This window comes from Trachemys scripta, chromosome 10 (genome assembly GCF_013100865.1).
Source record: "Trachemys scripta elegans isolate TJP31775 chromosome 10, CAS_Tse_1.0, whole genome shotgun sequence".
Lineage (NCBI taxonomy): Eukaryota > Metazoa > Chordata > Testudines > Emydidae > Trachemys > Trachemys scripta.
The window spans coordinates 84,301,227-84,318,194 of record NC_048307.1 but is presented as its reverse complement, the minus strand read 5'-3'; the positions used below and the strand labels follow the sequence as shown (position 1 = coordinate 84,318,194).

Below are 16,968 nucleotides of genomic sequence, written 5' to 3'. Positions count from 1 at the left end.
GCGGGTGACACGCGGGGTTGCCCCCCCCGGAGCCGGGTGCAGAAGGAGACTCCAGCAGCCGCTGAGGCAGGGAGACTCTTCAGTCTCTGGCCAGGGCTGCCCCGTAGTTCTCCCCCTTTCTCTGCCAAGGGGTCTCGAGCCACACCCAGCCCCAGAGGGAGGGTCACTGACCCAGGCCTGGCTCTGCACCGGCAGCCCTGGGGACCTACAGGCGCCCAGACCCAGGCCAGGCTGAAAAAACAAAGGAGTCCGGTGGCACCTTAAAGATGAACAGATTTATTGGGTGTAAAACACCCACGTCTTCAGCTTCTTCTTCAGATGCACATGCAGGCGTCTGAAGAAGTGGGATTTGTTACCCAGGAAAGCTTATGCCCAAATAAATCTGTTCGTCTTTAACGTGCCACCGGCTTGTTTTTGTGGATACAGACTAACACGGCTACCCCCTGATACCCGATGCCAGGCCAGTGCCTGATTATTTCCCAAACCGCCCCCCCCCCTTCCCCATCTCCTCCAGTCCCTCCCCGGCCTGGCGGTGGCTCTCCCCGCCCCAGGGCTGAGTCCTGCCCGCTGGCCCGTCCCCCCGCCCAGCACGGACCGAGCGCACCCTGCGCCGCGCAGCCGGCTGGAAATCCGCGCAGACATGCTGGCGAGGCGGCGGGCTCTGCTGGGGCTGCTGGCGGCGGCGGCTGCCCTGCTCCCCTGCGTCTGCAGCGCCCCGCCGGTCAGCGCGGAAGGTACGCGGGGTCCCGGCCTAGGGGGTCCCGGCCCGGGGGGCGGAGAGACGGAGCCGGGCGCGCTGCGGGGCTTTGCTCCGAGCGGCTCCGGCCGGGACCGGCTCCGGCGCTGGGCGCGCACCGAGCGAGCGCGGGGGAGAAGGGCCGGACCGGCCGGGCTCGGACCCCGCCTTCGGGGGCTGCGGGCGATGGAGCCGGTGTAACGACCGGCCCCCTGGACTGCCTGCGCCCGGCAGAGCCCTGCCCTTGGGCTGCCCGGGGCGCTGGTTTCCTGCCCTTTGTGCTGCTGGGTCTCGCCGGGCACCTGGCAGCCGGAGCCGCTTTCACTTCTGTCTCCAGGCGCTGGCACGGCCCCAAAGGGCGCGGGGAGCCCCGGAAATGAGCTGGTTCTGGCCAGGTTCGGTTCGGTTCATTCCATGGGCCCAGAGACTCAAAGCCTCCCAGGGGAGCCCGGCACCGGAGCGCTGAGCGGCTCGGCCAGGCTCTGGGCTTGGTAGCCAGGCTCTGGGCTTGGTAGCCAGGGACCTGCCTGCTCGTCCCCTGGCAAACCCCCCATTCAAACCTACTCAGTCTGTGAGAGACCCAGGACAAGAGGGGAGCAGTGACAGGGTTTGAAATGTCAAGTGTTAATTTTCACAACATCCCTTGTTCCCCTTCCCTGTAACTGCAGAGAGTTGGGGGGGAAAGGCCCCGGCTGGACACTGGGTTGGATGGTGTTAAAGAGGGGAAGCGTCTTTGTAGGAAAAAGAGCTGAAGTTAGTTGAGCTGGGGTGGAGTGTTAAAGTCTGGTCCCCCCATCCCCCCTCTTAAAGACAAAACAAGACAAGCCCCCCCCCCCCCCCCCCCCACACACACACCCACACACCCACGGAGAGAGAACTGCGCACAGTTAGAAAATGCAGCTTCTGTCTTTGGGAGACTTTTCTTTGCTTCCTCACTGCTGGACAAACAAGAGGCCCAGCACACATCTCATCCCCCGCCCGGAGCCCTGGCAAACATGTACCAGCGTCAGGCTGCTTTCCGCTCCTTTCGCCTCCTGGGCTCGGAGCAGCCTTACCAATGCTGCAGGCCTGGCCAGCCGAGCCAGACCCTTGTTAAACAGAAAGCAGAAGGCGAGAGAAGAAGAAGAAATAGGGAGGAAGCAAAGGCCACCCAAGGGAGGGTGACAGCAGGAACCCAAGTCAGCATTCCAAGTGTAGTTAGCTGCCACCCCTGACTTCAGCTATGTCATCTGGGCCACGGTAGGCAGACAGGAACCTGGGCTAGCGGGATCATTGGTCTGACCCGGTATGGCCATTCTTAGGTTCTTCTCCTGGGGTCCCAGGAGACAGTGGCAGCCTGATGGTGGAGCTTAGTCCTTCCAGTCCACTCATCCTCCATGGTTTGATCTCCCTGCAAAATCTCCATGTCTAAGGACCCCTAACGGGGGTGAAATAGCCCATCCCCCTCATTACTGTGTTCACCAAGTCGGCCTCATTTCCGACACACCAGTTTGGGTCCGTTCCTTCCCGATTCCATTCTTCTTTTCACAATCTCAGCGAAGTCTCTGAATCATGTTGGTGACTTTCTGCTCTGTAACTTTTGCTGACTGTTATAAACAATTTCACATAAGAGGCTGAGTTGGATAACAGCTCTTGTTTACGGAAGGGTACAGGGCTGGAACCAAGGGTGCTGCCGCACCCCCGGCTGGAAGTGGTTTCCATACAGGGTTTACAGTTTGGTTCAATGGCTCTCCGCACCCCCACCATACACATTGTTCCAGCCCCCCGGGTGGCTGAAAGGTAATATTTTCTGTCGATATTAGGCTCTGTAAACACTGTAAATCCTGAATGCAAATTCACTTTAAACCCCAGCGTGTCTTTTTAAACACCAGGTTTTGTTTTAAAACAAAATCAGATCAAACGCAGGTGGAGTTGGGGTGGGGAGCAGGCAACATCCTTGTTCTAACTTTCAGTTAAAGTGGAAATTGATAGCTAATGGATGCAAACCCTTACTTTAAGCTACATTAATATGTAACATTTTGCTTAGAAATAGGCAAAGATCGGCGAGGCTGTTATCCTAAATGAGAACAGTAGTTGATTGAAAATTAAAGTTTAGTTTAATTTTTTTTCACTTTCTAATGTTTATTATGGTAGTACGGAGGGGCCAGCCAAAAATAGGGCCACATTGTGCTCGGGGCTGTACAAACACAAAATAAGAGACAGGAGTTTCAAGTATTTCAATGCTTGTTTCTTTATTTCTCTTTCCAGAGGAATTTCACTTTAAGTCATGGATGCTGCAGGTAAAACTTCTTCTTTTCAAAGGGTTCAGAAGCCAAATGAACTGTCATGGGTTTCCTCCCCATAGCAGATGTTCAGAATGGTCAGTCAGTGAAATAAACCTAAGCTGACTTCTGCAAATGGAGAGAACAGACTGGTTTCATTATTATTGTTCACCCATTTTGCACTGCAAGGGACTTCCTGGTAGGGGATTTTCCATGCTGGCAAGTGACCAGCTGCCAGGGACTCGGCCAAGGCTAAGTCTGGAGAAATAAATGCTCACAATAATACTCATGCATAACTCAAATTACAAGGTGCCTCCTGCCAAAACATTTCAGATGCTGCATAGTTACATTAAACAGCGTAAAATAGCTCACATCAAACTCCCTGCATGCACCCAAACTCTCTTTCTCCTCCACTGAGCGTGAGGACATCTCTTCTCGCTCTGGTCCTCATGGTTTTGTATGGTGGACTCCACTCCCATTCTCCACCCCCAGCCCATCTGGGATCCGGGAGCAGTGTGATGGGAAATGACCTGGTCATGTAGCTACATGTGTTTTTTAGAGGAAAATCTCTGCTCAGTCGTGATATGCACTATGTGTATTTTCACTTCTGTATTCTGCACCTGCCATTGACTTCTTTTGTGTCTTTCATCTTTAGAACAACAGGAAGTACAGTCTGGAGGAGTATTACCAAAGGCTGCAGATTTTTGTTGCCAATAAGAGACGAATCGACAGACACAATGCTGGGAATCACACGTTTGAAAGTATGAGTTTATGCTTTTTAATTTCATTTCCTAATTCTCTCTTTTTATCTGGAGTGATGTTTTTGGCTTAGCGCTTTGATTAATAAAACTACTTCTCCTTTTTAGTGGGTCTAAACCAATTTTCAGACATGACATTCACAGAAGTTAGAAAAAAATATCTCTGGAGTGAACCTCAGGTAAATGTATTTCTTTAGTTTTGGCAGAGTTTTCATGGCTCCTGTGGCTGTGTTACCCAGGTTAGGGTCCCCTGGACACTTCCATACACCTCGGCTTTAGTTTGTTCTGCCTCTAGTTACAGCTTGTAATGCCGACAGAATTGTATTTTCCTTGGGAAATCAGTGGGACTGATCCTGGGGTGTGCCGAGCACCAGGATCTCAATTAACTTTGAGGGTTGGATCGAGCCCCTGACGAGCCCCCACAACTTCCATTGGCTCCACTGGGTACTATGGGGGCTCAGCTCTTCCCAGGATTAGGCCCAACATAAAGATTTTTCAAATCCCCGCTGCAAACAATGCTGGCATGGTGAATCTAGCCACCAGGGCTGGTGCATGGAGCCCCAGGGTACGGGCTCGTGACGTGAGAGTTGGGACACCACCGCCCCAGGAAGGCTGCCGGCATGCTGATGCTCCATAAGACACAGCTATCCGCTCAGCCCAACGCTCTCCTCTCGGTTGTAGAACTGCTCGGCCACAAAAGGGAATTTCCTGGCCAGCTCCGGGCCATGTCCCTCCGCTATCGACTGGAGGAAAAAAGGAAACTATGTGACCCCGGTGAAGAACCAGGTAGGCAAAGTCTGTCAGCTCCACCACGCTCTGAATGGTCCTCCGGCCCGTCGCTGTCTTCGCACGTTCTGGCCCAGTGGGAGAGAGGGAGGAGCTGGGGATAAAGCCACAAGGGCAAGTCTCTGACATCTCCCAGCACAGCAGGTATCCTGGGGTCTGTACCGTCCCCGAGGGAGTGGCAGGGAGGGCTTACGGGAGCCCCGCCATAGGCCTAGGGGAAGCAGGGCAGGCAGACAGGTTGGGCCAGGGAACAGCTGCTCTTTATGATCCTGTAGGAAAAATCCCCCAAGAGCGAGTGAGGGACCTGCCAGCCCCCCGGAACCCCACGGCGTGCTAGCGGCTCCCCACTGGAGGGACGGGGGAAAGTGCAGCCCAGGATCAGCTGGAAAGGGAACGCGAGGTGCTCCTAGGGAGAATGGCTTCCAGCACAGAGCGGAGGCCTGTGGGGTAGTGCCCATTCCCACAGGTCTGCACAGAACTCAGGGTGACCATGAAGCCCCAGCCCCTCTCCCTGATGGGACGGGGTGTCTGGAGCTCACGAAGCTCCCCCGGGAAGGGATGATGCAGCCCGCAGCGTTAGGAACCTGTTAACCCCCGAATCCCGGTTCCCGATGCAGGGCGGATGTGGCAGCTGCTGGACCTTTTCCACCACTGGATGTTTAGAGTCTGCAATTGCCATAGCAACAGGAAAGCTACTGTCCCTGGTAAGAGATTCTCCTTTTCAGTGCACCGCTGCCAGACAGCCTGCCTAGTGCCTGGGGCACGTGCCCAGATGGTGCAGAGCCCTCTGGCAGCCCCGGCCCTCGAGTGTGCTGTCGATTCCAGTCCCCCGGCTGCTTCTCCTGAACATGCAGGTCACGCTCTCGCGCACACAACGGCAGCAAAATACGGACGGTGCGATGCAGACCGCTCGGCAGCGCCATGTGAGCGCAGAGCAGGGAGTCTGTCCCGCTCTAGAGTGTGTATTGCTGTCCTCATTGAGCATCTGAGCACCTCATTGTCCAAGCTGGGGCAGTACCACTCATCTGGGAAAGGGAAGTGGGAACTGACCTGCAATCCCTGCCAGGGCTGCCCAGAGGATTCAGGGGGCCTGGGGCAAAGCAATTTTGGGGGCCCCTTCCATAAAAAAAGTTGCAATACTATAGAATACTATATTCTTGTGGGGGCCCCTGCGGGGCCCGGGGCAAATTGCCCCACTTGCCCCCCCCCTCTGGGCGGCCCTGATCCCTGGCTTCTGTGAGCAGATCTCATTAGTTAATGGGACATCTATGAGTCATTTTCCCGCAGTGCACGATGAGCCTGCGGAACTCAGTGCCACAATAAAACAGTGGATAAAGGAGAACCAGATGATATAATTTATCTATAGATTTTTGAAAGGCTTTGAATTATTGGGGCTAAGAGTGGAGCCGGATTCCAAAAGGGATTAGACATTTGTATGGATAACAGACTATCCAGAGTGGTTGCAGCAAGTCTTGAAAATAAACAAGAGCCTGGGAAGGGATCTAAACCATCCTGCTCTGGGCACGAGCCAACCTCTAGCTATAGGGGCTGGGAGAAACATTCCCTGCAGGCCAGTTAGCCCGTAGCTGCCTGCTGCGGGATTCCTTGCACCTTCCTGCGAAGTAGCTGGTGCTGGTCCCCATCAGTGACACGAGAGTGGACAGCACAGTCCCTGGCTCTGATCCAGTCTAGCAATCCCTGATCGCACAAGATGAACCCCCATTGGTGTGCAGTAAGGAAAAGGCTTCCGCGTGATACTGTCTGCCTTGTATTTTGTATTTAAAATGACAGTGAGAGGAAGAGATTGTTCTTCTGAATATACACTGATTCAAAGCATTTCTCTAGGCAGAGCAACAATTGGTTGACTGTGCTCAGGACTTCAATAACCATGGATGCAATGGGTAAGTAGCGTCAGTTGGGACCTACTAGAGATAAGGGAACCGGGCACTCGTCGTCTGGGGATCTAGAATTCCCACCTTTCTGGAATATGTGATGTGTGGAGTTTGTTGGGCTTCCCAACCCTCAAGGTTTCTCCCTCCCACCGGCTGTTTGGCCACATCTCTAATATGACAGTTCCTGGTGGCTGAACGCTGCAGGGGAAAGTGAGCACGGTTTTGGCAGTTTCTCTGTGGCTGGATGACGTTTGTCAGCGAGGCTCTACATTGAGCGTGAACCAGAAGGCCCCCACAGACACCTCGGCTTCGCCTTCGGGAAACTCCGCTGGCTTTCTTAGAGTGAAAGCTGCAGAAAACAAGCCCTTTTCAAATCTACTGCCTCCCCAGAGGTAAACGTGCCCTGAAGCGCACGAGCACCTTCGTCGCACCAGACCACATTCTGGCACCGTCTCCGGGACATTATCAACGCCTCCCCACCTGGCTGCTTCTGGCCAGTCCTTGTCCTCCTGTGAACAAGTTGTCAGCGAATTGCTGCAGGGGGCTGAGCCCCCCTTGTGCCCCGTCACGGGACGGGGGAAGGGACAGGAGCAGCTCCGGGCTGCAGATCTCCTTGCCATCCTCTTCTTGTGCAGCACTGGGATCACAGCCAAGAGCAGCCTGGCCACAGGCACCCAGACTGAGGGCCAAATTCACCCTGCCCCAGAGCTGAGCTGGTGTCATGCAGGGACTGGGCTTGGGTGGCAAAGATGGCTTGGTGCCTCCTGTGTGTTGGAGCTGCTGGGGCCTGTTCTTCCCCCAGCACTGGTTAGACTGGGGGGGGGGGGGGGGGGCTGCTTTAACTTGCTTCTCTACGGGCAGTTTGGTAGCCAGGGTCTAGGAACGGCCCAGCCACGTTTCCCTCCCCCACAAATATCCCTGATGTGCCTCCTGCACCAGGGTCCCCAAGGGGGGTGGTGTAATTCTGGAGTGGCTGATTCTGCAGCTGGCGGGGGCTCTTCTAATCCAGGGGAACTCCTTGCTCCTTTACCCCACCCAAGCTGCCCGCCAGGGACGTTAGGGCTGTGATGGGTCAGGCCCTGAGAGGCCTGGGAGGAGAGTGGTAGCTGGGATGTGAAGGGTGGGTGACATTTCCAGGTCTGGTGATATTAGCGGTACAGGATGTCTCATCCCACTGCCCACGCTCAGATCACAGTCCAGACACTTCATGGCTAATCCTTTGAGAGAAAGCATATGGACTGATTTTTGCAGACGATACAATGTTGTTGCCCTAATAAACTCACTGTTTTGCTGTGGTGTTTTTCAGGGGCCTGCCAAGCCAAGCTTTTGAGTACATCCTGTATAACAAAGGGCTCCAAGGAGAGGATACGTATCCTTACAAGGCTCAGGTATTCTTACCTTTGCAGCAGAAGCGTATTCAAACCCTGGACGTGCTGGTGACGAACCTGGGTTTAACGTTGATTCCTTTGTGTTTGCACAGAACGGCACCTGCAAGTTCCAGCCCGAAAAGGCTATCGCTTTCGTCAAAGATGTTGTCAATATCACCCTGGTAAGTTCCTCAGGCTTTGATTTAACAATCACTAATGCACTGAGAGGCCCTGGGAATGGGGTGGCCAGTGCCGCACGCGCATTCAGGCTTCTCAAACAAGGCTGGTCTGTTTCTGTGCGTCACCAGTGAAGCTAATTTCCTGGATGTACCTGGGTTCAAACGACTATTTTAGCACCTAAGTTACTATCTGAAGGCTTTGATGTCGACCGCCTTCTACTGAGAGGCCAGGGCACTTCTCTTGGTGCCATTGTTTCAGAAAGTTCATCGTGACCATTCTGGGTCACCGCAAGGCTGTCTTCATTCATGCTGATATTTGCCATAGAAGTGAGTCTGTGTGCACTAACAAGGCGGTAGAACCTGGTTGTTAGTATTTCATAACAAGCCAACCTCTCTGCACGATTCCGCCTGCTGGACTGAGAATTGCTTGTTTCCCTTGCTTTTAAAAGCACTCTGTGCATGGTAGAAGCTCACGGGTACTGGCTCAGAAAGTATTTACAGCCGAACCGGCTAATCCAGAAGGGACAAGGGTTGCACCTACTACTTCATTCTGCTCCAGTTTCTTTCCTCTCCTCTCTGCTCCCCACTTTCGTTCCCCATTATACAACTCCCCTGTCGTGCCTGCAGCAAACTCCTGCTGCCTCTAGAGGGCAGTCATAAAGCACACTACTGTACAACCTCTGCAGCGGTGGAGTGTCCCGTGGCCAGCTCGTGCTGCGGGCAAATGAGCTTGCCTAAAACAGACGGATCTGCTAGCAGCTCTTCCTATCTCCGGGGAGCCAGGCTGGCCCCGTGGATGTTAGCAAGGCATGGCCTTGCCCTACCTGGGGGTCCCAGCTGTGCTGCTCCCCGCGTGAACAGGGCCGACGTGTCCGCCATCTGTGTGTGTTTCCTCATTTGCACAGAAGAGGAAGGGAGGTTTATCCACAACCCCAGCTTGGCCATGTCTGTCTTTCTGGGGTGTCTGTCCTGTAGAGGCTGACCAAGAAGTAAATAACGCTTGCAATTGTCTCCTTCCAGTACGATGAGCCGGGCATGGTGGAAGCGGTGGGGAAGCATAATCCAGTTAGCTTCGCTTTTGAGGTGACTGGTGACTTCATGAGCTACCGTAAAGGCATTTACTCCAAGTGAGTATTTCTGAATGCAGAAGGTGCAGGTAAACTATAGCAGCCGAGTTGCTTTAATGGTGTTATTTCCCCAGCAGGTTTCCCTTTGTGTTCCCGAGGACAGTCATTCGACTGTCGACTAGCATTTTGTAAAGACAAAGACAAACAGAGTGGGAAGATGGAAGTGAATCTCTGAGTTCAGTAGCGCAGAGTAACAGATCAGGGCCTGCAGTGTACTTGCAATTTACAATTCGGAGTAGAGCCAGTCAAAAACGGCTGAAGATTGTTCACAAAACACTTTGAATTTTTGAAATGTAATTGAAATGCGCTTGAGCAGCGCCAAGTCTGAGCCAGTCCCTGAATGAGCTGCTGCATGCTTGAGACAATCCCGGGGAGATCCAGTCTCTGGGAGAGGCCTGTGGGAGCTCAGCAGGTAATGGGTGACCCGGGAGACGTTTGCCTGCAAACTCCCCTAACAAAGCTGCGGGAAATTCATTCTACTGCTTAAAGCCCGTGTGTTTGAGCTCTGTGCAGGGGAGTGTGGGGAAATCAGCCTTTGTAATGCCAGGCGAGGGTGTGGGGCAGACATGCAGTCTCATCCTAGGGGCTGTAATAGCAGCTGCTTTGCCTCCGTCCCGCACCCCGCTGCCGAACGGCGCCTGGCCGGCCCGCACAGCTGCCTTCTGTGCTGGCCTAAATGTGGCCAGCACAGAGACCATTTCTAGGCAGGTGAGGGGCCAGTAGGTACCCTGGTGTGCCTGCTCAACCGTGCCATGGTCCATCTCTGCACCGGGGTGAATTTCCCCCCAGGAGTATCTAGGAGGTGAAATGAGTCTCATCCTACCATCTGAGGGATAATATATATTGTTGTCCTTTGGCCTGAGCGGCTCACCAGTATTCTGGGCCTCGCAGGGTTGTTTCGGTTCGGATGAGAAGTCAGTGACAGGAGTTGCATATAGACTTGGTGTAAGCTTGTTTATTTGCGAAGAGTGCACCCGAAGTCCTGTCTCCCTGAACACAGCAGAAACAAGCAGCAGCAGGCAGTTTCCTTGCTCAGAAATCCCCAAGTCTGACACGCCAGCAAGCTCTGTGCCCAAGAAGCCCTGTCCCTCTGCTTCCTCTCCAGGTCACGCTCAGAACTCCTTCCCCTGTTTTTCTGCCTCCAGCATACACCATCTGGAACTGATATCCCAGCCCCTGTGCCTCCAAGCAGGGAAACCCCTGTTAATCTACCTGGGCTAGCTCTGCTCAGGCCTGGCCTTGTGACCTTGGGCAGGAGCCTCCATTGTCTGCAGCAGCTTCACTGCACAAAGGGGCTTAATTGCTCCTTCCATTGAGCTTGAAAGAGGGTGCTTGGCACCCATTGGCTGCTGCAAGGTCTGTGATTTGTCTCTGGATCAGCTATCTCCCCGATAGCAGCCGTCAGCACCTTGCATCATGACAGTGTTTAATTGGATCCATTCATCTATCCAGATACTTTCATAGCTGCCCATCACCATAGTGTCTGAGCCCCCATCAGTTTCTCCGGCTTTATTGTTCTTAAAGGCACATTTCCAGCCTGTGAGTGTGGTGTGCGTAGAACTCCCTCTCACAGGTGCTGACTTCTAGTTTGCCATGGGGGCGCTCCACCCTGCTCCACCCCGAGGCCCTGCCCGCGCTCCGCCCCTTCCCCTGGGGCAGGGCCAGTTCCAGGCACCGGCTCCAGGCACCAACTTCTCAAGCAAGTGCTTGGGGCGGCCGCTCCGGAGAGGGGCGGCAGGTCCAGGTATTCGGCGGCAATTCGGTGGACGGTCCCTCACTCTGCCTGGGAGTGAAGGACCTCCTGTCCGAATTGCCGCCGCAGATCGCGATCGCGGCTTTTTTTAGATCGCAATCCCGGCTTTTTTGTTTGATTGTTTGTTTTGGCTGCTTGGGGCGGCCAAAACCCTGGAGCCGGCCCTGCCCTGGGGTCCGGCTTCTCCACACCTCTTCCCGCCCCCTCTCCACCCCCTCCCCGAGGCCCTCTCCGCTCTCCCCCAAGCCTCTCCCCGAGCTGCCGAACAGCTGTGGCTGGTGGGTGCTGAACACCCACTACTTTTTTCGGTGGCTACGCTCCCTCTATTTCAGTCAGTTTTCCCTGGGGGCAACTTTGGATTTCTGGAGCACCCACCTCATCAGTTTGGATGCTTGTAACTGTGCCACGGAACACGGGTTCGTTATACCAGCGGCTTGGGTGAGCTAACCCCTGGGGAGCGACAATATTTAGAACGCTTTCAGATATCCAGAGTGAGCTCTGCGGGCCAGATTCACAAAGGTGTTTGGGCCCCAAAGGTGCAGATAGGCCCTTAGCGCAATTTACAAAAGCACCTCAGCAGGTTAGGTGCCCAATGCCCATCGACTTCCAATGGGAATTAGGCGCCTACCTCACATAAGGTGCTTTTGAAAATCCCATTAGTCGCCTACCTGCATCCTGAGGCACCTGAACTCCTTTGTAAATCTGGACCTACAAGAAAAGAGGCAAAGGGAGAAGTGTGGGTTTGAGGATGGGAACTGATCGGGAGAGCAGTGCGACCACTCCACAGCCAAGGCGAGTAGCTGCCTACGAGGCTGCTGATTAGATTTTGGAGAGGCAGGGAAGCCAGCTGTGGCAGGCAGATTAATTCCTATTCCTGTGGTTTTGGGGGCAGCGCAGCAGAGAGCTTGAAGGCACTCGTTTGAGAATGTAGGCAATGGAGGCTGGCAGCATGGGCTGGTCAGAGGGGAGCATCAGCTGCTTGATAGTGAATGACAGATGATGGGTCAGGTGGGGATGGGCCGGGAGGGGCCTCGAAAGTGAAGACAGGCAGCTTGTGTTTGATACCGTAGGAAGGGGGGGTCTGTGGAGGGATGCAAAGACAGGGTGACATGGGCCAAGTGAGGAGCTGGAAGGATGATCTTTGCAGCAGCGTTCTGAATGGGTGTGAGCAGGGCCAGGTCGCATTTGTCAAGGCCGGAGAAGAAGACGCTGCAGTAATGGAAGTGAGAGGATGAGAATCTGGACATGAGTTTTTTGCTGTGTGGCTGAATAGGAAAGGCCGCATCTTAGCGACGTTATGCAGAAAGACTCTGCGAGACTTGGACACAGCCTGGCTGTGAGGCCCTAGAGAGAGGGCTGAGTCAAAGCTGGTGCCCAGGTATTGTGGAGCATGGAGGGTGGGTGGAGCGTGGGGGGTGGGTGGAGATTGAGAGCTCTGTTTGAGCCATGTGGAACTTGAGCTGATGGCTAGGCAGCCATGAGAAGGTGTCGGAGAGACAGGCCGAGATTTTAGCTTGGACAGGAGGAGACAGGTCTGGTGTAGAAAGATAAATCGGTCAGTCAGCACAGCGATGGTAATGGAATCTGTGTTTGTGGCTGAGATGCACAGAGATAAGGTGTAGAAGGGAAGTGAAGTCAGAGGATCGTGTTCTCCTCATGAGTAAGCAGTGACATGATAAACAGATATAAAATAACAAATGCCGAGAGAAGGTCGATCGGGCGTCTGGTCTCATAACACAAGCCCAAGGGGACATGCAATTAAATTGAAAAGTGGGAAATTCAAAACCAATGCAAGGAAATACTTCTTCATCCAACACATCATTAGTCCATGGAACTCACTGCCACAGGAAGGCGTTGAGGTGAAGAATTTAGGAAGATTCAAGAAGGGGTTGGACGTTTATATGACTAACTTAGAATATCCAGAGGAATGGTTAATCCTAACACACGTTTTGGCAGGGATATTAAACCTCATGCCTCCAGGTTTAAGCCACCCTCTGACAAGCAGAGACCAGGGTGAGACCTAATGGGGGCAGATTGCCCCACATCTGCGACGGTGGGGTTCTTATACTTTTGCCCAGAGTGTCTGGTTCTAGCCACTGCCAGGGACAGGATATGGGATGTGATGGACCGTGGATCTGATCCAACCTAGCAGTTCCTGCGTGTGTTTGAGAGGTGCATGTATTTGGATTATAATGGCTCTGTGATCTATACTCACCCTCTTCCCGCCCCCTGGGCCCTTGATTTATGAGTCCACACCGACCATTCGCCAGTGCCTGCATTTCAAAAACTTCTTTAGATGCAGTTCTCCAAATAATCTGGGACCCCTCCCCTGCTGGGACGCTCCCCCCGGGGTTGGAGCTCTCCTGCAGTCACGGGTTCCATAAAACTGAAAGAGGAGCTACAGCGCTCCAGTGGAAATGGCCTTCAGCCTAGAAAGATGGGCCGAATGGCCCTGCTGCCTCGGCTGTGGGAAGCGTTCAGTACAGAAATCAATACGCTGATTTTAACTGTTCAAAAAATCCCGCTTGGTGAAATCCTCTGGCACTTCATGCTGAACATCCCCGAATGTCCCGTCCCGCTCAGGCTACCCAAGCGTCAGCTTCAACTGAATGGAAACGAAGATGCGAGTGAAGTTGCTGCATGTCTTTAGTCTGTTTTTCTTTAAGAAACTGGTTGTGTTAAAGGGCCAAGGTGTCCCGCGTGTGGGGCGCAGGAGCTCGTGCGGTATTTTCATCGCAGTGGGTTAGAGTTGTCCATTCTCTTTAAAGTAACAGATATCCAGTGTCAGCCAAGATCCTGCAGATGCACGGGTAGGTAGCGTCACTGACCGCTCCAGTCCCATTGTGTAACTGTACTTCGTGCAGAAGTGTTTGCAGGATCAGGCCCTGGAACTTGAAGGCTGAGCAAATTGTTACAGCTGCAGCTAAGACCTTTCACTTTGCACCACCAAAATTCATGTGCTAATGTCTTCCATTGTAGTTCAGTCTTGTGAGTAATCCTGTTGATGTGAATTGCCTCTTTCCACTGAATAATGCTTATCACTTTTATATCAGCAGAGTACAGTGACTAATTAATGATTAATGACAAACTAGGTTTTCATATAATAAATGTGCTTTATTTTTGCCTTTTGTTTGCAGCCCAACGTGTGATAAGACTCCAGACAAAGTGAACCATGCAGTTCTGGCTGTGGGTTATGGAGAAGAAAATGGAACTCCCTATTGGATCGTTAAAAACTCTTGGGGCCCACTCTGGGGCATGGACGGGTAAGGAGCTTCTGGCTGACGTCCACCACAGCTGGGCACGCTATGGCCTAACTGAATCTAATCAAGAACCTCGCCTGCCGGTGTGCCTATAGATCACCAATAGGTTCTAAGCGACCGTTTATCAACTAGTGAGCGGCCATGCTTTCTGCAAAGAAGCTAGTGCAATGGCTGAGGGTGTTAGCAGCTTGAAACTGCTACAGGTGATGGGTAAGATCAGCATCCAGCTATTACAAAGAAAGCCCTTTTGTAGCCACAGGACAGTCAGGCAGGGCGCTTCTGTGGGAGGCTCAGGCTGGGAGTTTATACTGTGTAGAAAAGGGTTTCTCAACATTTGTCATAACAGCCCTCCCTCATACAGGGGAAAACTTACTCTGGGACACTTCCTGGCCCCGGTGTTGCTGCTTCACACTGGCGTGCTGGCACAAAGTAGCCACAAACCTGGCTTACCTGCAGGGGAGCTGGAACTAGCGGTACTGGGGGTGCAGCAGCACCCCCTGGCTTGAAGTAACAATAACAACCAAATACATGGTTTCCTGCTTGCCTGGCTACATGAGGAATTCTGCCTGCAACGGTGTAGCCAGCTCTCTAGGACTCCCTGGCATCCCATGACAAGAAGGCCATGGGCAGGTGAGAACAGGGCTTGACTGGTAGGGCCTTGCCATCCAGCAGTCCAGCCACTCACATTGCTAGTGGATACAACTTAGAGCAGCCCCATGGGTGAAAGTCAAATTTTGCAGGATTGGGCACTAACTTGGCTAGTTTATGAAAGTTACTCTGCCAATGAATTCCATTGCTTGGTGCAATCCCATCATTTGCAAAAACAAAAGGCTCTGACGTACATCAACTCCTTGCACTGATAGGAGAAGGGAATTTACTTACGTTGTGCAGTATGACGCCGATCAAACCAGGGGTGACATGGTAACCTCATGCCAGGTCAGTTGTGTCTCATGCTGCGGGAGGGGAGTAATGGGGAATGCTCACTAATCTGTGTTTGTTTCTCCTTTTAGCTACTTCCTTATTGAACGTGGCAAGAATATGTGCGGTCTCGCTGCATGTGCATCTTATCCAATTCCTCAGGTCTAAGGCGGGGTCAATGGCTGGGAAGAGCGGCCAAGGAAAGGAACCAGTCTATTGTGTCAGAGTCTCCTAAACCCCAAAGTTCAGTACGTCAGGAAAAACGAGAGCTGGCAAAGTCCCACTAAGGGCCTGATCCTGCAATGAGCTCCCGCAGGCAGACTCCTGCATTTGTGCAGTGCTCATTACAGGAGACAGACCTAAATCACCTCCTTCAAATACATGTATGTTTCTCTATAGCAGCGGATTTCAAACTGGGGTCCTTCCAGGGGGTCCGCGAGTCAAGTCCGAGGCCGCTGGTCCTGCTGATCAACTCCTCCCTTTCCCTCCCAGTGCCTCCTGCACGCTGCGGAACTGGCGCACTCGGGGAGGGGGCGGAAAGAGGTGGGGCAGGTGTGGGGCCTTGGGGGAAGGGGTGGATTGGGGGTTGAGGCTGAGCAGGGGTTGAGCATCTCCGGGGAAAATTAGAAGCCAACTCGGGGGTCCATGAAAAATTTTGAATCAAAATGAGGGTCCTTGTGTTGCTAAAGTTTGAGAACTGCTGCTCTGTAGTAGATTCTCCAGCGTTGTGGCAAGTTCCAAGGACAGGGCTGAAAGCCAGAAACTCGTGTCTTCTAATCTCAGCTCAGATTGATTTACCATGTGCTCTAGGGAAAGTCTCTGAGCCTCGTTGCCTCAGTTTCCCCTTTTGTAAAATAGGGGTAATACTACTTAACCTACCTCTCGGGGTGTGGTGAAGGTTGATTAGATGATGTTTGTAAAGCACCTGGATGCTGAAAGCACTGTGCAGTTGTTGTATTATTATTAAGTAGCATTTGTCAGCCCAGTTTTAAATTACTCCAGCAATGAGGCTTCCCCTTCCCTGGGAAGACTATCCTGCATGTCAACAGATCTCCCTTTTAGGAAATCTGTATTCTTTTGATAAAGATCTATTTTTTAATAAGTGTGTAAGAAAGCTATGTCTATTTTCATTAAATCTAAGATTTGATTATTTTTACTAAAATAAAGAGAATATTTCAATGAATATTAAAAAGAATCAATAATTTTCTATTCAGTTAAGGAAAAAGTAGAAACCTTAATGTCAGGTATTTCAATAGATTTTGTTTTAAGAGGACTCGTCATGTATGCAGAAGGCATTTCAGCTGTGTGTCATTTCATGTTGCAGTAACACCACCAAGACATTACTGTGTGTTATGGAAACGAATAAAAAAAAGTGTCACCTTTGTGGTATCTTTCGTGTTGCCTTCTCGATGTTTCTTCCATTAATTTAGTGTTTGTGGAAGATGCTCTATTAGCATTTGAATAGGGTTACCATATTTTGTGCCTCCAAATGGAGGACACTCCACGGGGCCCCGGCCCCGCCCCCAGCCCCGCCCACGCCCCTGCCCCAACTCCGCCCCCTCCCCAAAGTCTCCGCCCCCTCCCCTGCTTCCCGCGAACTAAATGTTCGCGGGAATCCTGAAGCAGGTAAGGGGGCCCGGCGGGGAGGAGGCGCGGCCCACGCTGGTCCCCCGGCGGCTCCAGCCTGGGTCGGCTCGGGCCCTGGGGTGCCGGCCCCGGCCAACCACCCCCGGCCCGCCCAGGACTGCCGGCCCCCGGCGGCCCAGCGCACCCCCCGGAAACCCCGGCTCCCAGCCCAGCGCCCCCGGCCCCCGGCCCCCGGACCGGCTTCCCGGCCCTGCGGGCCCGGCTCCCGGACCGGCTTCCTGGCACCGCGGGCCCGGCTCCCGGACCGGCTTCCCGGCACCGCGGGCCTGGCCCGGCACCGCGTC

General features: G+C 53.2%; 1 protein-coding gene across 1 annotated transcript; it reads left to right on the top strand.

Moving 5' to 3' along the window:
- The first annotated feature begins 559 nt into the window (after window positions 1-559).
- CTSH (cathepsin H) lies at window positions 560-15,598 on the top strand. Its single transcript, XM_034784291.1, has 13 exons — window positions 560-734; window positions 2,347-2,508; window positions 2,978-3,015; window positions 3,653-3,758; window positions 3,864-3,934; window positions 4,437-4,541; window positions 5,159-5,245; window positions 6,387-6,442; window positions 7,740-7,821; window positions 7,914-7,982; window positions 9,000-9,106; window positions 13,997-14,122; window positions 15,130-15,598. Exons 1-13 carry the CDS (start codon window positions 641-643, stop codon window positions 15,203-15,205), a joined length of 1,179 nt encoding a protein of 392 aa, XP_034640182.1. The 5' UTR covers window positions 560-640; the 3' UTR covers window positions 15,206-15,598.
- Window positions 15,599-16,968: the final 1,370 nt, after the last annotated feature.